This window comes from Zophobas morio, unplaced genomic scaffold (genome assembly GCF_036711695.1).
Source record: "Zophobas morio isolate AGI-343-1 ecotype UQ-CSIRO unplaced genomic scaffold, CSIRO_AGI_Zmor_V1 ptg000513l, whole genome shotgun sequence".
NCBI classification, from domain to species: Eukaryota; Metazoa; Arthropoda; class Insecta; order Coleoptera; family Tenebrionidae; genus Zophobas; species Zophobas morio.
The window spans coordinates 44075-64565 of NW_026972616.1; the positions used below are offsets into that span (position 1 = coordinate 44075).

Sequence of the window (20491 nt, forward strand, 5' to 3'; positions counted from 1 at the left end):
TTGAGTAGGGCAGAGTCTTTTAGTCCGTATAAAGTTTTTTTGGTTCAATAGCGCATTGTAGTGTTGCTTCAGGAATTATTTTTGAAGGGGGTTCGAATGGTTTTAGTTAATATAAAACTTGTGGTAAGAATATGTATGACAGATTTCGGTTAGTTCAGTATGTAGAAATGCAGTGGTTATGTCTGTGTTTTGATTGGCTTTTGTTTATTTGTCATGAGCAAGTTATCGGAGCCTCGGATATTTTTTTTTGGGTTCGTGCGCGTTTGTACTTTTCCATTATATTTTATCGGCGGTATTTAAACATAGTAGTTGATTTTCCCAGTATATCTTTTAAAAGACTGGAACTTCTCGTTTAACAAAAATTACTAACCTTTTTTTAAAATCTACTTGTAAGGCCCTGTCTTTGTATGGCGTCTTTGAACGGCGTCTTCTAAGTGTAAGCCCTTCTATGGTGAAAATGGGTTTAAATTTTAAACTATTATAGGATTTGAAGGTGGTCGCGTACTTTACGTTTTGCCAAGGGGGACAGAGGTAGTCCTGTTAATTTTTGAACTTCGGAGAGTTCGACAAAAAGAGGAGGAGCAATCAATTTATTTATAGTCCTGTGAAGAAAGGGCGTTCATACCTTCAGGAAAGAAATAAAAATGTACAAAATGTGGGACAAGTGTAAAAACACGTTTAGTAATTGGTATGAGCACGTGAAACATAGGTTAAGGGAGATAAAATGTCGCTTACAACTATTAGAAAAATCCAATCAGCAATTTTTCTTGCAAACCTCACACTTTTGCCCTAAAAATTATCTTTAAATTTCGACAGATTTGGGTAATAATCAAATGAGAGTTCCGTAAGAGGTTGTGATACGTACAGGTAAACATTTTTTTTAAAAAGGGCTATTTATGTAGTACATCCTCTGAGCTTTTCATTGATAGTTGTGTTGGTGTAAATATAGTTTTCATAAAGATTGTCGACTCTGCTGTTCCACAAAGGATTTTATAGTTTAGCTCTATGTGCTCGCCTGAGCTTAATTATGTCCAGTGTTACTCTTGGTGTGGTGTTCGAGGTGACTAGCCGGTATGCAGTATAATTTTTCTGAGGCGCATTCCTAAGGTAATAAATACAATCTTTTATATTAGCAGGGTATTTAGCCTAATGGTTGGCGCATACTGGTTTTTCGGCATTTAACGCATCTATACAAAAAAGTCAAAAAATTTTCTTTGACCGTATAACTGTCAGGGAATAAATTGTCTAATTCTGCTGCTATTCTTTTTAAAATGTTCTCAGGAGGTAAAAATGAATTCAAATATTTTCAACATCACAAAAATTACATTAAAGACCAAGGGCAGGGAATTCGCATTTTATAACCTCATTCGGGTAGAAACCTTGATTTTCTAGATCTCGTTTGCCGTCTTTTACATTCATTTCTTTAAAGATACCTTAGAAGACTCTTTTAAGCTTTCTTATTCAAGAGCCTATATATATATAATATTCAAGCATTTCCGAATCAAAAAAATGAGTAAATTTTTTAAAGTCCTCTTCGGGAAGATGCGAAAACTTATATATCAGGTCTTCAGCTCAACGATGAAAACTCACTTTTACTGGCTTTTATAGGTGGATACTGTTTAAAAAACTTTATTAATCTGTGAAAAAAACCTCTAAAACTAGTTAACTTAGGGTTTGCTTAGTTGTCCTGTGGACTTATAAGTTATTTATCTACTTCGCCTAAAACGCTTTCTAGATGTTTTAGTTTCCCTTCTAGACCTCTGGAAAAAAAATTATTATCTCTATAATATCGCTGATCCTTTAGACCAAGGTAAAACTACAACAAAAAAAACGCGGTAAACACTTAAAAGGAAAGAAAGAGAGGAGTACAAAGAATGAGCGAACCACCCGTGTTTTCAATGTTTTGCATTTTTTCATTTAATATAGAATAACTTTTTAATAACGTAATGGATAACTTTAAAATTTATATCCAGTAAACTTCTATGTTCTAGCTACATATTGTTAATACTTGATCTTAATTTAAAGAGATATGAGCTCGTAAAGTTGTAATATTATAGAAACAATATTGCACGTAGAGAAAAAAATAAACGAGGTTTTAATAATTAGTATAGCTCTCTTTTGCCAGAATCACTGCTTGTATCCTCTTTGGCATACTGGCAACCAGATTCTAGCATTGATCCGATCTTATAGTTTTCATTCTGATTGTACATGTGTCCAAAGCTCGCCCAAGTTAGCAGAAGCTGATTCATATGATCCCGATTTTTTCTTTAAGTTTCCCCATGCATGTTTAATCAGATTGAGGTCACGAATTTGCGGGGGCCAGTCTAGCACTTGGTTCGACTGTAATTTGAGCCATGATCGAACCGATAGGGCAGCATGACTCATGGGGCATTATCCTGCTGAAAAACCATTTTATTAAGGCCAAGGCCATACCAATCACATGTTCCTGGTAGGCCATTCTTAATAATGTTTAAATACGTGCTTTTTGGTGATGCTCCCTAGCACTATTTCCATATATGCAACCCTTTTAGGTGTTATACAGTACCAAATCATAACCGATCCTCCCCATGTTTATACGTTTGCACCACCCGGTGAATCAAGTATTCGTTTATCGCCGGATTGCTTCCAACACCACCTAATACCTTCTAAGCCGTATCGATTGATCTTAACCTTGCCCGAAAAAAATTACCTTTTCCCAGTCAGAAATGGACCAATTTCCGTACTTCTTTGCAAACTCAAATCTTAGTCGCTTGGGACGCTTTGTCCAAGTGGGTTTAATTACCTTTTTTTTCGTATGAAGATCTGAAGAATGCAATGCTCTCGACACGGTCGATCTTGAAAATGGTCTATCTAACGTTATTTCTATGATTTTTGAAGCTTTCTGTGCTGATTCAATTGCACCAATGTCACTTATCGTACAAGTCGAGCTATATCCCGGTTTTTTTAAGGTCTTTGGATGCTCAGGTACATTGCAAGGAAGATTTCGATCATATTGAGGTTTGATCAGGGATATTGTGGTCTTACTGACACCATATTCACGAGTGATCTCAGTATAGGGGTTGCCTTGATCTAAAAGACATTTTACATCATGTTCTTTATCGATTAAAAATTTACGCATTATTAAATTAAGGGTCTCTAAATAAGCTATACTTTATAGTCACTCAAATGCTTAAAAAAAACCCCCTATGGTGGAGGGAGCAAGAAAATATCGTATACAGCTTAAAACAACTTTGCACCAAAAGGGGTCACGTGCAAAATCTTTTCAATCGATAATTAAACTTTAAAAAGAGATAAAGATAAATATGAAAGCAATTCCTTTAATACAAACTACATTAAATAGATCTCAATCTAAACTTATATATATAAGGAATCAATATAACAAATTGTTAATTAAAGCGTTCTAGAATTTTTACAAAAAAATTTAAAACAGAAACAATTTTGAACGATAGTCTACATACCATACAATTAATATATATCTACCTAATACGCATTATATAGCTACCCTCAATTATTAAAATATAAATTCGTGCTGTACGGAATCTAAATTCTATACAGACATTTCACTCAAGAAGTTTCGGTTACGTATTGTTATGGGGGGTACTAGTATTAGTATCCTTATCTTAGTAGATACTAGTGTTATCACCGTATTAGCTTTCTTCATTATTTCGGTGCTATTTCAGAAGGCTACGCAAGACAAGATAAGTAGCAATATTAAGTTCCTAGCTTGAATATCTAAGTGCGTTGACCCCGAGTGCCAAACACACCGAGTTACAGCCGGTAACCTTTATTTAATAAATAAAAAAAATATATATGTTTATATATAAACTTTTGTCTTCTATATTTTGCTTACTGAGTGGACTATATATTCAAAGAAAACAAACAATAAAAGAACATCCGTTGGTTTTTTTAAAAATAATCTAATATATTATCTTTTAGCAAAGATTTAAATAAATTACACTTTTTACTTATTCTTAGTCAAACATATTTCGACTATATAGTTACATTAAAATAACACTTCAAAGCTCAATTGAGGTAAACGGTAACAAATGGTCGAGAGAAAAGGTCAGATCGTGTAAGGCTTATATTTTAAAAGATAATATGTATAAGAAATACATCTGTAAAATAAAATATGTACATGTATAAGGTGACATAATTTATGAACACGAAACCACCGAAACCAAAGGGTGTAAGCTGCACCAACAAAAATCGAACCGTAACATTGGTTTTTTTGCGTCAATAATTTAACAACTGGCATACGCTGACAACTTATGAAAGTAGGGCATTATCGTTATATGCTAAATAAACGTTATAAGTAAAAACGAAATAATTATTTTTTAATACAACTATGCACTTCCCTTAGTGAGCTTAATTATAAGGTTATTATTATAATTTATGGTAAAATAAAAATAGGATATTATAATATGTAATTAAAAAATAAAAATGTAAAATTGATATGACTATATTTAATAGTAAAGCTTGTCAGCTGTTTTTATTGTAAAAACTTCCCGTTATTCATACTAAAAAAAACAGATTCGATATATTAATCAAATTTAATTTCACTACCTTTTTTATTAAATTAGTTCTTAAGAAATTACTTTTTATAGTAATTTTCGAACGGTTCGAAGAATCAATCAGTATTGGTATCACGACTAATGAAAATCCTTTTTTGTTAATTTATTTAGTTTTTAATTTAATTAGGTAGCTATTTTTCTTGTGAATTATTTCATTATGGTGCATATCGAAAATGACAAGAAGTAGTACCCTTGTTGATAGGCAAACTGAAACTAAAATACTACAATTTACTTTAAATGTGTTCTCGGGGAATATATAAATTTTTAAAGTTATGTAAAACTTTATGCAAATTTTTTTTTTTACTATAGACACTGAAATGAGGACTAAGGATTACCTACTCTCATATCACTTTTAATTATTTAGGAAACTAATCTCTTTAAAGTTAACTGTATACTATAATATTTAAAGAGGGTCTTAGCCTTTGTCTTATATGGTAGGCAATAGATTTTTGTATGCTCTTTAAAATCTTAAGAGCTGGTGGTCATATTGTTTTCTTTTAATATTCTTAATTATAAAATTTAGAAAAAGTCTAGCTTCCGAAAAATTAAAAGCAGTCTACCAGGCAATGAATTGTTTTTTATTATATGCATCTTTAAAATATAAAATTTAGAAAATCTAAAGGTAAATATAAGGAGTTTAAATATTTTATTGGCAACGAGCATTTACTAAGCATATTGGCCCGGTATAAATAGAGGAAGCAAGCCCTCATACAGGTATAATTTAATTTTTTTTTTTTTACCCTTGTTTTAAAATTGAAGTGTATTGTCCAATATATTTACAATGTATTTATATACATTTATTCCTACTTATACCAAAAATAACGAAGGAACCTTGTTTATACGAAGAGGGTAAAATATTTTAGCCTATAGAAAAGTGTTAATTATAAATATATGATTAATTTTTAGTACTTATATCAAGATAGAAACAGTTACGATAAGAGGTCCAAGAGATCCAGTTCAATCTGTGAACCGGCTGGCCTCACTATTTATAAACATTAAACAATTTTAGAATATAGCACAGTTCTGACACGGCTGTTGAAAGTTATATAATAATCTATATATACATAATATACATGAATTTTGGCTCATTTAACATAATTGTTTAAGAAATTATGGTGGTAGGGTGCCAGCTTATATACAAACCAAAAAACCGAAGTTACTATTAATACCGTAATTAAAACGATGGCTACATGCTGTTATTTAAGAAGGCTCATAAAAGTTAATAGTAATGACAGTCCAAAAAGGTCCATTAGGTATAAACTCACTTTAAAACTAGTTTTAGTCCCTACATAACACATTTTTAAGAGAGAGGGGCAATAGCCGTCCAATATTTTAAGTGTTTTTACTTTGAAAGCTTAAAGTTAATAACCTTGTATTCTTCAAGCACCCTCTATTTTTGAATTATTATATAGAGATTTAAAGGTACTAAAATATATAATAATCAATAAACAACATCTCTAACCAGCAAAAAAAAGTAAGGTTTGAGGCCACGTCAAAATTTAAAGCATTGTTCAAACTGGATGGGCCCTCTTATCAAATTAGGATCCCACAAGTTAGGTGATTGGTTTGCTTTTTTACACATTACACTACTTTAGTGTTACTCAAATAATTAGTATTTGCGTTGAAGTAAGCAGATATGATGGAAGAAGCTTATACAGAGTGTTCTACTTGTTCTGAAGAAAGTTTTCAGGTTTCTTTTTATTATAGGTTGTACGTATAATATTTGGTATTCCATTAACAAACTTTTATTACAATTTTAATAGGACGAAGAATCATCTACAGTTTTTAACTCTAAAGTTAACTTATATGAAAATTCCGGTTGTTATTTTTTTATGTTTTTTATTAAAAACTAATAATACAATGTATCTCTCCAGGGCTAACTAAATTGGTTATCCAGTCCGAAGCTGACCTTTCCCCCTGCTTTAACCAAGATTCTGATATTCTGAAAATAACTGTTAAAGATCCCGAAAAGATCAGTTAGTATATTAATTCCTTTTCAAATTTTCTACTTTTGTTTTTTATTCTTCAATATTATGTTCTTTTACTTAAGAAACTTTGCTTTTATTTTAGATGATTCAGTCGGTTTTCACTTTGAGTATATAGTAGAAGCAAAGGTTGACTTTTTACTTATTTCTTTCTCTATTTAGTTACTTTTCTGTTATTTATTATTTAGAAAAACAATAATTTATTTTCTTCCTCCAAGAGACGGTACAACCACTTTGTGTGGCTTCATCAAGGTTTGACCCTTGTAAGTTAATTTATATATAATTGTTTCATTGAAAGCTGTATTTCGTTAGTAAAACTTTAATATATGAGATAAATATATTGAGTTGTAGCTCTTTAATACTAGGAGTAAAAGCTTCTTATCGACCATGAAAGCTTTCTTTTTACACTACAGTCAATTAAAAACTTATTAATGTTTATTTTATTATACTATTTTTTTAATTCTCGATAACATTAGGCTTAAAAAAAAAACAGTACTTTAATGTTATCTTAAAAGATATTAATAAATTTTTAATAGTACTACGCAGGTAATAAATACTTAATAATTTTATTTCTTTAATAACTAAACAAAGCGTTGGTTAATTAGCAGTTTAGTTTAAAACTTTTTCTATACTTAATTTAAAAAAAAGTTATACGCAGATTATATATGTGTGCAACGAATAATGTATTATTAACTCGTTTATTGCTATATTTGGTTAGCAACATCCTTGTTGCATTCTGCCCGGCTTGCCAAGCACCCACCTGACAGTAGTAAACGAGGAGGTTGATCAGTTTATTTCTTATAACTATTATTATATCATTTGCAGGTTTTTAAATTAATCTATTTTCTTATAAATCTAAACTCGTATATCATATATTTAGAAAATAATTAAATATTTTGAAAACTTATCAATCTTATATGAATTTAATTCATTATAATTTCATTTTAAACTTATTTTCGTACTATTAAAAAAAAGATTTAGGTAAATGAATAACTTTAACGTATTTAACATTTAAGAAAGAGAAGTATAAAACTGAGAATAAGACGAACAAATAGTAAATAAACTTATAAATATGGAATTATGATATAAAAAAATATTTTAAATTTATTTTAAATAAATTTGAGAAAATTATTGGGTTAATATTCATTTTCTTTATTTTTACTTTCAGTTATACTACTTTTTAGTTTTTTTTAAAGCATAATTTTTTTTTTATGAAAATTTTAGTACACCAGATGAAATTTACTTATTACATATCAAAAATCTTATAGGTTTTTTATATTAATATTTCATGATATTAAGAATATTGTTAATCTTTTAGTGAATCATATATACGATTTTTTTAGGACACGTTGCATCGGATGTGTTCTTTGGAGTTTTATTTAAACAGCCTCGCTTCCCACCCAAAACTCTCTAAGTCAAATTTGTTATTGGACTTTCTTGAAGGCGACGCTGCCGTACTTTTTTTCTATACAAATCTTATGATTTACTATTAATATTAAATATTACAAATCATTAGCAGTTACTAAAATATATTTACAATTAATACATATATATTTTATGTAATACAAAATCACAAATTTATATTTTAACCTTTGTTTATTGGTAATTATTTATTTTAACTTGTATTAAAAAAGGACTTTTTTATGCCTGCGAGCGATAACCCCGTGGATTGCTTGAAGCCAAAAAGTTCAAACATTCAGTGTTTTGAGTCAAGCAACTATAAAGTACTTGATGTATAAAAACTATAATAATTTCAATATTTTTAAAATAATTACCAATTTTAGTTACTAAAAATAGTTTTTCAGTATTTTTTTCAAAATTTAAACTTTTTATATATTTTGTTTAACATTATCTTATTATAGATTTCTGAGCGATACGGATACTGCTTGGCCCTCTCTCCCCCGCTGGCCATCTTGGACTCAAATTTTACTTTTATTACGAAGCATTACTTCGGTTTTTCCTATCGCCCTTACGTTTTGTTATGCAAACTTATTAAGACTTTTATCCCAAATAAGTTTATAACAGTATATATGCATACCACATAGTAACAGTAACAATAGTAAAACGTTTTCCTACAAACGTACGATTGATTGTTCAGATTCTTCTGCGTTGTATAACAAACTACGGGAGGGTGTGATTGCTCTGAGAGATAGTGATTCTCTGGCCGACGAGCCCAGTCTGGCATTTTCTAAGCTCTTCGAGGAACTGGCCCTTTTCTTCGTGAAATTTGTTAAATTTTTCTTATATTATTCTATATATATCATTATTAATAGCATTAAAAGGGACACCGGTACCTTCGCTCCGTTGTAATACCTTTGCATGCTCAACATTTGACAACAACTTCTGTCCAGGTAATTTTTTTGATTGGTTGAAATTTATATTCTTTAGATATAATTGGGTCTTCTTTATGCTATTATTATATGCAGAGAACACTGGCTTATGAAAATGATCTCGTTGTTCACAAGGAAACATTGCACGACCTGGTCAACAAAAAGACTCGAGATAAGATTGCTTGCGAGGGAGGGCAGGTGTGGCCCTTCTGCCTTTGTTTCTTTTAAATATTTTATACGGAACGGCAGTTGGGATTGAGCTTCGGCCGTTTCGTTGGAAAGAATTCAGAGCAGATACAAAGAGAAAAACTCGAGCATCTCGATGCAGATATTAACGATGTCAGTTATTTACATTACTACAATAATATTAAAGTCGTTTTTTCAATTATAGAAGTTGAAATTATTTATTTTTGTTAAATTTATTTATTACTAAAATAAATAAAAAAAAAGCTTCAAAAAAAGAAGAGTAAAGTCGAGCGTCTTCTTGAAGAACAGTCTGTGGTTATTTCCCAAGAGGTTTCTCATTGAAAAACTTTATATTTGTTTGGCTTTTTTAAATTCTTTCCTTTAAGTTCAACGAATGGGACTCAAGAAGAGGGACTTGCATAAAAACTGCACTTCGTTCATTGGTTGACTGCCAAATTCAGCATGCTCGCCTGGTCTTTGCTTTTATATTTTATTCCCTTTTTTAAAAAGTATTTATGGAATGTTTCTGAATGTTATAAAGATAAAGAACGAGTTATTAATATTAGTCCAAATGTTGTTGAGAGAAAAATAAGAGATTTTTTAATTTTTTTTGATATGTAGTTTAAGAGTTATTTTCTTTCAAAGGCTTTTTATTTACAATTTTTGTCTTAAAAATTATATATATATTTTTTCTTTTATGATATCGGCGTTAACAGCAAATTGATCTCTTCAAAAGTCTTCTCTCCGTTATAGTGAAAACCGATTCTTAAAAGAAACCAAACCTCAGAAGTGAAAAGTTTCCTACTAAATTTTAGTTGTATACACTACTATTAATCTTATTTATTTTTTCTGTAAATTTAAGGCAAAATTACTTTACGAAGTACAATGATTTTTTTGTTAGTTGTAGCTTTTTTGCATTTAAACTTAATCGCTTCTATTAATATCATGATTTGTTTAAAAAAAACCTGTTTATCTACTTGGTGTTCACGTCTGACTGGGGTACTGTTTTGTTACTCAAGTAGTTCTGTAGGCATAAAACAGCCCCAAAGTAGTTATAAAAATGTATTGCCAGGAATCCCATAATACAAAAAGTATAAAATAAGTGTATTTGTGTTGAAGAGAGTAACTCTACACTAGCTTTCTTAGTTATAAAAATGCATGAAATAATACTCAAGGACCAATTTAAAATTAAGAATGGTGCTGATAAATAGTGCTAAATGGCCAGCGTAAAACCATGCTAGTGCTTCATTAACCCTTATGGATAACAACATTACTTAACCCTGATAGGGGTTATTTTTACGGATAAAGGTCCAAAAAAGCTCTGCCTTACTTTTACCCCATAATAGGAGATAGGAAACGATAGGACTTTCCTATAACAATACATACGCCGATATATATAACAAACGTTTTTTAACAAGTTTATTAGCACTTATAATTTCTTAATTATTAAGTTATGCAAAAAAAAGTTGTTAATAACCGGATACAGAAAAAGGCGAGCAATAGAGAAGTCTTGACAGAAGGACTTAGCAAGATAGATAAGAAAATAAGGAGTATCAATGAGCTTATATTATATTAATTTTTCAATCCGTCCTATTTTCCTAGGCTAAGCGCCTCAATCTAAAAAAATTAAGTAATAACGCGCTCTAAAGAAAGCCTATACCAAGGAAAGTAAGAACCTTGAAAAATTTGGATGGAATGCCTGTGTAAAAGTCGCACAAAGAAAAAAAAAATACAAAGGGCTTATTCGTGGCAATGAGCTTTTGTCTGTATTGCAAAACAACTTAATGAAGATACTGATTTTCACTTTATTCGGTAATAAACAGGGCGTTACGGTTTGTTCAATAAAATTATGCGAAAAGGCTGTTTGGTATAGGATAGTCATTTTATATTATTAGTGCTATTACTTGTAAGCTATATTAAATACTCTTGTTAATTCATGTATTTATACACTGCTTTTAGGTTTATAATTAAGAAGTTTTATAAGCATGCTTCAAAAGTTAAATGTTTTTAAATTATATATGTATTTTTAGGTGTTTTTCTACTTGCGTTTAACGTTTTACTGTTAAAGTTCACATTTTGAATTGTAAAACAATAGCGTAAGCATTTCGGGCTTTGCACAAAACGTATCCTAACAAAGTATTAAAATAGTCCCCTGAAAAATCTGATGGGCTACCTTCACACGTGACAGTACTTTTTTTTTTTAAATCATTTGTGATTGTACTGAGGCTGGTGACAAGTAGGGGGGCCTTGAAGTCTAGTGCCCGGAAATACCTCTCCTGGTGCTGTTTTTAAGCGGTATTTTAACACGCTAGACCTGGAGGTGTAAGATTATGTACCTTAATAAATGATTTTCTCCCCCCTTAAGGTAGGTATCCACTTTTTGGCGTGAAGAAAAATTTATCAAAGATGGGGATTGAGTTTAGTATGTCCCCGGTTGTTTAGTAGCACTCGGAATAGCTGTCTATGCTTCCTACGAGAGTACGCACTAGGTTAGCCCTCGTGCTCAAAACCTCTTTAGAAGGGACCTACTAATTATGCGTTAGAGTCTTTAAAAAGTCAACAAAGTATTATTTCAGTGCTTATAAAATAAGATTTTTCTATTTCTTCTTTTTATAAGTAATATCGAACAGTAATTTAAATAACTTGAGCATTTAAATTCTACTGCCAAAAATACTCGCGGTTAAGGTTTGCAATATCTTCTCAACCGCTACAGTTTAACAGCAAAGGCCATGTGAGATGGGGCGCAAACTTAACAAAAATAACAAAAATTTATTAAATGTGATTGGGAAGAAACTAAAGACATTGAAGTTTTCAAGTAAAAGGTCATTAAAATCTCTTTAGAATTTGGTTGGGCTTTATACATAGACAAGTATCATTTTAAAAATCTGGAGGGCCAGGCCTCTAGTTTAGCAGTGTAATAGCGAAATATGCAGATCTCATTAGGTAATGCTAATAAAAAGAAAAGAATAACAAACGCAAGGGCATAGAAATGTAGGCCATCGACTTTTTCCCCACGAAATGGCATATTTTTGTCCCTCTATAAAAGGCTAAATTCTTTTATTTCTTGTGGCATCGTTATAAGGGATGACTGTATGGGGATTTATTTAACACTAATTATCAACTATAGGGGATAACGTGCCCGCCGTTCTCTTTCTTTTTGCATATTGTTTGTAAGTGACAGGTAGGTGGCGGGTGTTGTGATACTCATGAAGCTCAAAAGCTATTAATAAAATAACAGTTTTTTTAAGCTTTGACTAACCCTATATTACAATTTTTTGTAAGATGATATATGCTTTTTTATTATTTTATTGTTTATAAGTATTAGTTCCACAAGTTTTAAGCCTATAAGACCAATAATAAGTTTTTTTTAACTATGTTGTATCTTTTAACACCTGAAATGGAGTGGTTATAATTAATATTTTCGTATATGAGCCTGGGTATATAAAATTTAAGAAGTTATACAAATATTAATGCTTTTTTGGTTAAAATTAAATTTTTTCATTATTTAAATAGTTTTAATAAGAAAAAATAGTTGAAAAAAATTAAAATTTAAAGTTTGTGGTACAACAACACTTTTATTACACATTTTTTCTCTGTATACACCTTTACAAAGGGTTTGTGAATTTGTAAAAATTAATTTTGGTGTTCAAAGTTTTTATAACATCTCTCATAGCTAATTTGACCCGAATAAAAAAAGAACCCCTTATTATTAATTTCTTTTCATTTTTCTTTAGCTGAAGTTCTGGTTATTGATTGAATTTATCACTGATCAAATTCCCCTGTAAAAAACTTGGTGAGGTGTGTTTTGTTCTTCCATACTATAACTCGTGTTCTTTGACTGTCTTTTGTTTAAATTATTTGTGTCTATTACGTCTGACGAACGTCAGTTAAGGTATAAAAAATTATTTTTTATCTTTGTACGACGGTTATGTTTATTGATAAATACTTTGTAATATGAATAAATTACTACCCCATTAACAGGCAAAACTTTTAGGCATAGAATAGATTTGTTTTACTTTTACTGATCACTAAAGTTACCACTTTTTATGTTTTTTTGGTTGCTGTCTAATCCGTTCGAACATGGTGCTCAAACTTACCAGAGATTGTTTCAGAGACCTAGCCTGACGTTTAGGGTCAGTTTCCATAGACCTACTTTCGCAAATTGGACCTAGGCGACAAATGGTAAACTTAGTAACCGGCAACCTGTAAGGGGTTAATATATGGTTAAGTAGATGTTTTTTAAGTTGTATTTCGAGTTAAACCTTGCCTTATATGCGGTATAATTTTGGTTGCTCGTATGGTTATATATATAATTTTTTTTTCTTTTGCTTACTTTTTAACTGTTGTCCAACAAGAGCGCATGTGTAAAACATAGACACGCACGTACTGTACGTCCAGTTTTCCTTTTAGACTACACTTTCTGCAAAACACGGACTTCCGACTGATATATGAACCTTAGATTCGCACGTTTATAATAGTTGGACACCACGCTCAAAAAACGGAGCCGAAGGGTTACGCTCGAACTAATCGTTGTAAATACCAACTTCATATATCCACATATTTATATACCTAAGATGGGTAATTTAAAGTCATATTACAAAAAACCATTTCGTTAGAGGCATTTGTTAGGATCTGATATCTTAAATAATTTTATGCTCCCTTAAGGTGGGCGTCCACTTTCTGCTGTGGTGGTAAACCTAACATCGTTAACTCATAAACACTTCTAGGCTATAATTAATTTCTTTAGCTGGGTGCGAGTAAAATTATATTTATATAATAATTTGAAAGGCTGCTAAGAAAAATAGCCGGCTATTCATTTTATTTATGTATATTTTGATTAATTACTGTAACGATTCCCTAGAAATTGGCAGCTCTTTTGGAAAAATTACGATTTGCATATAAAAGTTATAACACAACCCACTTTATTTTTTTTGGGAAATGTCCAATGGGGGAGGTGTAGCCATCCGTTGGTAGAACGTAGAAAAAGCTTATAGAACAAGCATAATCATTATTTCTATATAATAAATTATATAGGCCAGCTACGTTTTTAGTAGTGCTTAAATACCAACTCTATTTAACTTCTTTAATAATTCATACATTAAGCAATTCCCCCAAACCTAAAACAGCGTTTATAACATTGTTACCTCTTAGTATACCTAAAAGTCCTCAGCCCTTTTTTCACATCTTCTCTTTCCCTTCTAGACTCTTCTAGAGAACTATCGAGTAATTGAGCCTTCATCCTATATAAATTTCTATTGATCAAAAGATTACTTAAGGATGGCCCCATGACCTCTAAAGTTTAAATATATGTGAACCCTGTAATGTTGAAAAAAAAAATTACCTAATTAGTATGTTATTATATATATATAAATTTATATTTGTTCCTATGTTGGATATTTTAATCACGCTATTTGTCCCTTACCTCCGATATTGCTACCTAAGGAATAAAATGATACCTCGAAAACAAAAATACTGATTTCATATTTTGTAATAAAGTTCGGTGTGAAACTAAGATTCTAATAAAATTCAATAGGCAAATACTTCACAGGGATGGAGAGTTGTCTTTATAGGAGCATCGATATGTAAACTTTACTAAATAGAAGAAATTAAAAGGGGAGACTAAAAAAGGGGGAGGAAAATAAAAAACACCACCCCACACGAGTTTTCATTTATTAATTTATTTATTGTTGCTGCTTAATTTACTTTCACTCTATTAATTGAGGGTGCGAAAAACGTGGATCCTTAACGATTCATTTCGCCATACACGAAAACGGATTCGCTTTTACTAAACTAATTAGTTATATCAATAAAGACTTAATACCAAAGTAATAACAATATTGCATGTAATAAGATAGTTAAGGTTTAGTACCATTATAAAGTATATATTAATAAATTATAATTTGGACCATACTTCTCTCTAATAGGTCTAAGAAATGTTATAACCACCAGTACATGGTTTACCAATGAGTTATAATCAAGAGCCTGTCTAATTAGTATATTATGGTGACTATTGGACCTCAGTAAGCCAAATCCGTGAAGTTTTATAAAGATATCCCTAAATAGGCTCGAGTTTACACTCTCAAGGTAGTTGACTGCTGCACACAAACCAAGAGGCATCCACCACCATTCTCAGAACGCAATTTTCTAGTATTTGTAGTCGGTAAATATGTTTGCTCGAGGAAAAGGTCGGGCAGTAGGTGCATAGACAGTCAGCCAACGTGTAACCGCTGTCGTTAAATATACCCTCGAGACATTTAAGCTTTTTTACTTCGAGGAAATACAGTTCACTTTGGAGAGAGACTAGAGATATGGGGAAGCAACCTCCTGTTATAATTGTAAGACTAATTTTTAACGCGTTAATTATTAACCTCCATGTTGAAAACCATGCCTCAAGTATAGTTAAATAAGACTGTATGTTTTTGAATACCAGGGAGGGAAAGTTTGATAGGCCGTGTCATCAGCGTACTTTTTTTTTCGCTTTCACTTTCAGTGTCGCATTAGAAACTCTATAGTTAATTGGGGAAAACTACGAGTATAGGAGCCAGAAATAACAGTGGAATTCTGCCATATCGAAATTATGAGGGGAGACAGTGGTATTAATGAGGGTTAGTAGTACTTACAAAATAGGAAACATATTGCTTAAGCGTTGAAATAGATGGAGCGATTTATAGAACGACTTGACCAAGAAATTTAAACAGTGAAAAATCTAGTTGTAACCGTTAAAAAAATATCGTAACTTTTAGTGACTATAGGCATTATATAAGCTTGATATCGCCCCCGAGAAGGTGGAAAGTTTAAGAGAGAGTTGTGGCGGTAGAGACGAATTATAAAGATCTTTTTAAGCTATATAAAAATTCTACTATAGCGAGTGATGTAGAAGAGACTTTAAAAATGGTGTCATTCAACCCGAAGGGAGCAAAACTGCTTGAAGAAGGGCCGTACCCAAGAAAAAGGGGCCAGCCCGGTGGAGTAAGGTGTCACCCTTGAGAGCTAGGTAAGTACTTTAAAGACAATGAAGTTAAATCACATTTTTTATCACGTTAAATAGTCACCAGTCTAATGGCATCTGTGAAGAAACCACCCAAATGTATAAAAAGGCTCTGCTAAAGTCAAGTGATTGCAAGGAGAAGGGGTGGTCTCAATCAAAAACGGTTATATAAAGTATAAGAATTTCACATGCTCTTGGGAGCAACCCCCTTCTCTCAGATTTCAGAGATATTGAAATAACGAATTTGCCTAGCTTAATATTTTTGATATAAACAGAACAAACAGGTATATTGAAAAATTAAGAAAAATGCATTGAGTAAAGGAAATAATTGAAGCCTGACGCAACGGACATCAAAGATAGACATGAAAAGGTGTTATGGCAAAGAAGTTGTTAAAAGCAAACTTACTTGATAAACTTTATCTGGCTTTCCCCTGCAGGGCCACGTCAGACGTGCTATGTTAATTAAGTAAGAACTACGCGTATAGGTAGCAGGAAAGAACTATTAGCCTTATGTATGTGTAGTAAATTTAAGTGTCCTTTAGCGTAATTCCTTCGTTTAAGCTATAGAACTTCTTAACTAAAAAGTAACTAAGTAATAAACTATTTATAAAACTTTTTAGGCACTACACCCAAGGGATTTTTCTCTCTGATAAGTACGTAGCCACAAATACTATATACGTGTTTATTTGCAAGTTAACAAACCATTTCACATTCCCTTTAAGCTCCTACTTTTACGGGCTTAAGTTTTCTTAAAAAACGTCAATAACTATATCATTCAAGGCTAATGAAGTCTACCAATAAAACTATTTGCTCTTACAGTTACTATTTTATTAAAAGATACTTGAGAGGATAAAGTACCAATATAAATTGACTCGAGTACGATATAACTCTGCATTACCGGTAAAAAGAAACCGTAGTACTACGCTATAGTGTTACAAAAAAAAACGAAAAAACTTATTTATTGATATAAACTGCTAGCGAGAATACTGAACTCCCGCTTTTAAATTGGCCTGATGTTTAAAGACTTTTAACTTTTCATTCTTTGTTCTCTGCTTTCCAAAGTCGCCTAAAAAATGGAAGACTTCAATACCAATTATTACTGCTAAGTTAAATAAAAATTACCTCTTCCGCCGCGCCTTTTTATAAGTTTGCTTTTGCTGGCATTAACATTAAGATTTACAGATGGAGGAACTCTAAAACCAAAAGCAAGAGCGACTTTTTGTAAATCCAATTTTTGCACGTCAAAAATTGTCTGAAATAAAATATAATAATTAAGTTATAAATATGGATCATAAAAAATTGCAGTACTTTATGAGAATGAGAGGCATAAGATTGCAAGTAGGACCGAAAGCCATCCCTTGCTGACTTGTGGAGATAATGGTTCTTTTCTATTAACAATTCAAGCTAGAGAACATAAAGGTTTTCTGTAATGTAATATAAAAATAATATTATTAATAAGTAAATATACTTGAGATTGAATGTTGGCCAGCTTATTAGTAGGAAATGAGTACTCGCTCAGGGGAACCTGTCATTAAAAAAATAAATACAAGACCAACGCAACGATCTACGAAGCCCCACTTTAGCATGCTGAAGATACCGTAGAAAGCCGAGTTCTTCCGGTATAAGAAAAAGCAAAGCCTTCCCCCTGCCTGTCCAATAAACTTAACAAAGAAAAATGAGGTAACCAATAGAAACCATTCAGTCCTCTGGCCGTCCTCCCAACGCGATGGATGTACTCCTTGGGATCGTCTGGAGGATCAAATTGAACAATCCTACAATTATTATCGAAAAAAAGAAAGTAAGCTATTTAAATAATAATAATATACATTCACCAATCGACGGCGGGGATATCAAGACCTCGAGCAGCCACGTCTGTGCAAAGAAGAATACCCGACTTTGCCTGCTGAAACTCGTAGAAAGTAGACGTCCTTTTAGCTTGTTTTTGGCGGCCCTGCTCACATATAATAAGAAAAACAAAAGCAAAGAATAATATAATAAACGTGAATATCCATGACAGGAACATCAATATAATTCAGAAGTTCCGCGTGATATTTTACAGAATTACAAGAGCTCATAAAAACCTATAAACAAAGCAAAGTTAACCCACAACTAGGGATCAACCTAATGATAATACCATCATTTTCTTGGTAAGGTTTCTCCTCAAAAAAGTGAAAAGCAGTAAAAAACGGTACTCTGGAGGGACCGTCACGTAACCCTAACAAATGTGTTTCTTTGAAATTATATCTAATGTAGCTGGGGGCAAGACGTGGTAACTACCTGCTCTATACCGCTTGCTGTAGAGTGTTCTTTATCATCATCCACGCCGATATACCTTAAAGTATCCAAAGAAGTAATATTTAATATAAAATACTTTACTAGATATTTATAAACAAATAAATCAAACATTAATAATTGAAAAAAACAAACAAAGGTTCCTTTTTCAAAGAAATTCTGGCCAAATCTTCAACGTTCCTAGTTTGGGTCGCCGAGAACAACACTGTTTGACGGTTGCCAGGAAGTACTTTAACTATTTGCCTCATTTCATCTTCGAAACCGATTTCAAGGCACCTAAAAATAGTTTTTATAGTTTCTTGAAACAAGCAAGTAAGCAAACCTGTCAGCCTCATCTATAACTAACTGTTGTAAATTGCGATATAAAAAGCCTTTCGTAGATTGCAAATGGTCGAGCAACCTCCCAGGTGTGCCAACGAGAATATTTATTCCTAGTAACATAAGTAAAGAAATATAAATAAAAACGGTATAACGATAACCTTTATTCAGCTTATCCGCTTCGGCCTTACGATTAGCACCTCCAATAACTATACCAAAAGTTTGACTATGGTACTTCAAAACATCTCTGGCAACGCCAAAAATTTGGAGAGCTAGCTCTCGTGTAGGAGTTATAACAATGACTCCAGTACCTGTATAAAAAGGACATATAATATATATATATATACAATTATAAAATAACAAACCATTTCTAGGAGTAAACTTAAGCTTGTACATAAGTTCAGCCGCTGGTATTAAAAAAGCAAGAGTTTTTCCAGAACCTGTTTTAGCGGACGCAAGAACGTCTTTTCCCACTAAAAGAGGCGGTATGGACTGCCTTTGAATCTCCGTCATTCTTGGGAAGCCCAAGTCTAAAATTCCTGTATAATTTTCGAATATACAACTAAATATTATGTTAACATCATAAAAATTACCTTTGTATGTCTTTTCAGAAACAAAATCTTTCAAAGAACTAAAAAATGCTAAGCCACCATCACTGCCTAAAGTTAGCAAGAATCTAATTAATAATCAGAGGCATCAAATTAATATGTATAGAACTTTTTTCAATGCTAATATCTTGGCTAAGACTTTCAAGAGGTTTATCCACTGTAGGTTGCTCTTTTTTACTTTTTTTATTTAAACATGCTGTATTAATCCCGTTGGTAGGCTCTGAGAAAGGCCTTTTAAAATGTTTATTTGAAGACTTCTCAAACTAATATATGTGTAGGAATAAAATAATAAAAAAATTAAGGATGGCCTATTAAAGTAGTAATATAACTAAAACAGTAAAAACCGTAACCAGACCATGACTATAGTTCACATCCTAAAACTCCAGTAGATTTCTACAATATTTGTTTAAATAAATAATCACGTGCTAAAGCACATTGTGGATGCTAGAGAATTTTTTTTGCTATGTCTATAATGTGTTCAAGGGCTTATGTTTGTTTTGCGGTCATGTGACGATTATTATTTTTCTTCGTCTTACATATATGTGGGTGGGGCGCGCTTGGTGAGCCTTAAAGGTTAAATTAAGTTTACAGTGCTTTCAAGTACTTTAAATTTTTTTTTTTCTATCACTTTACTATCTACAATATATTTTATATTATCTATATTTATTATATTGCTATACTATATATAATATACAAGTTTATGAAGACTTTCAGCCTGCAAATTCAACCACCTTTAAAACTTGAGAATTTCCCTACATTGCTTCATTCGCTTTGTTATTTAGCACGCCCCTCGTTAGGCTTATCATTATTTATTGTGAAATTTCAACAGATTTAGCTATTATTACATTCTATTTAGATAATTTATTATTATTAAAATGAAGACTATTATAAATTTATATTAACTCTTCTGTCTATTATATATGCAAGCTTGTAATTATAAGATTTTGAAAGAGTTATTGAGAGTTACGTGGCACTTACATATCCAAATCTTTTTTTTTGAAATTTTTTTTTGCACAGAAAATATACAAAGTTGTTTAAATTTAAATGCTTATGTGTACTTTAATTCCATTAAAGATAATTTTTCAAGGTGACTTTAAATATCATTTACCAAACATTATTGCAGAAATAATTTAAACTTTCTTTGATAAGTTTTTTAACTATAAAACTACTTTTAATAACATTGAATTGGATTCGCGCCAATCACAGGAAAGAA

At 31.5% G+C, this 20491-nt stretch overlaps 2 protein-coding genes across 2 annotated transcripts; one reads left to right on the forward strand and one right to left on the reverse strand.

The window, feature by feature from the left end:
• Positions 1 to 6217: 6217 nt before the first annotated feature.
• Positions 6218 to 11142, forward strand: LOC135121165 (uncharacterized). The gene is made up of 17 exons (XM_064045472.1): positions 6218 to 6261; positions 6335 to 6389; positions 6446 to 6547; positions 6642 to 6685; positions 6745 to 6819; positions 7275 to 7337; positions 7900 to 8010; positions 8191 to 8280; positions 8419 to 8509; positions 8655 to 8785; positions 8839 to 8907; positions 8983 to 9084; positions 9136 to 9225; positions 9337 to 9402; positions 9459 to 9545; positions 9789 to 9861; positions 11103 to 11142. Exons 7-16 carry the CDS (start codon positions 7915 to 7917, stop codon positions 9840 to 9842), a joined length of 876 nt encoding a protein of 291 aa, XP_063901542.1. The 5' UTR covers positions 6218 to 6261; positions 6335 to 6389; positions 6446 to 6547; positions 6642 to 6685; positions 6745 to 6819; positions 7275 to 7337; positions 7900 to 7914; the 3' UTR covers positions 9843 to 9861; positions 11103 to 11142.
• A 5892-nt stretch (positions 11143 to 17034) lies between these two features.
• Positions 17035 to 19785, reverse strand: LOC135121167 (uncharacterized). The gene is made up of 17 exons (XM_064045473.1): positions 19780 to 19785; positions 19388 to 19541; positions 19264 to 19329; positions 19036 to 19209; positions 18832 to 18981; positions 18675 to 18783; positions 18488 to 18628; positions 18338 to 18392; positions 18195 to 18275; positions 18061 to 18141; positions 17893 to 18011; positions 17756 to 17832; positions 17639 to 17709; positions 17529 to 17585; positions 17369 to 17464; positions 17183 to 17312; positions 17035 to 17126 (listed from the first exon to the last, which is right to left on the reverse strand). The coding sequence occupies exons 1-17, from the start codon at positions 19783 to 19785 to the stop codon at positions 17035 to 17037; spliced, it is 1659 nt and encodes a 552-aa protein (XP_063901543.1).
• Between the last annotated feature and the right edge of the window lie 706 nt (positions 19786 to 20491).

Excerpts from the sequence above, each read along its gene's own strand:
- LOC135121167 (XM_064045473.1), bottom strand. Across the intron at positions 19,210-19,263 it reads TTCTGAAAAGACATACAAAG|GAATTTTAGACTTGGGCTTC; the intron begins GTAATTTTTATG and ends AAAATTATACAG. Across the intron at positions 18,393-18,487 it reads TCTTTGAAAAAGGAACCTTT|GTATATCGGCGTGGATGATG; the intron begins GTTTGTTTTTTT and ends GGATACTTTAAG.
- LOC135121165 (XM_064045472.1), top strand. The coding sequence starts at position 7,915 with ATGTGTTCTTTGGAGTTTTATTTAAACAGCCTCGCTTCCCACCCAAAA. Across the intron at positions 9,403-9,458 it reads CTGTGGTTATTTCCCAAGAG|TTCAACGAATGGGACTCAAG; the intron begins GTTTCTCATTGA and ends CTTTCCTTTAAG. Across the intron at positions 9,546-9,788 it reads AAATTCAGCATGCTCGCCTG|CAAATTGATCTCTTCAAAAG; the intron begins GTCTTTGCTTTT and ends CGGCGTTAACAG.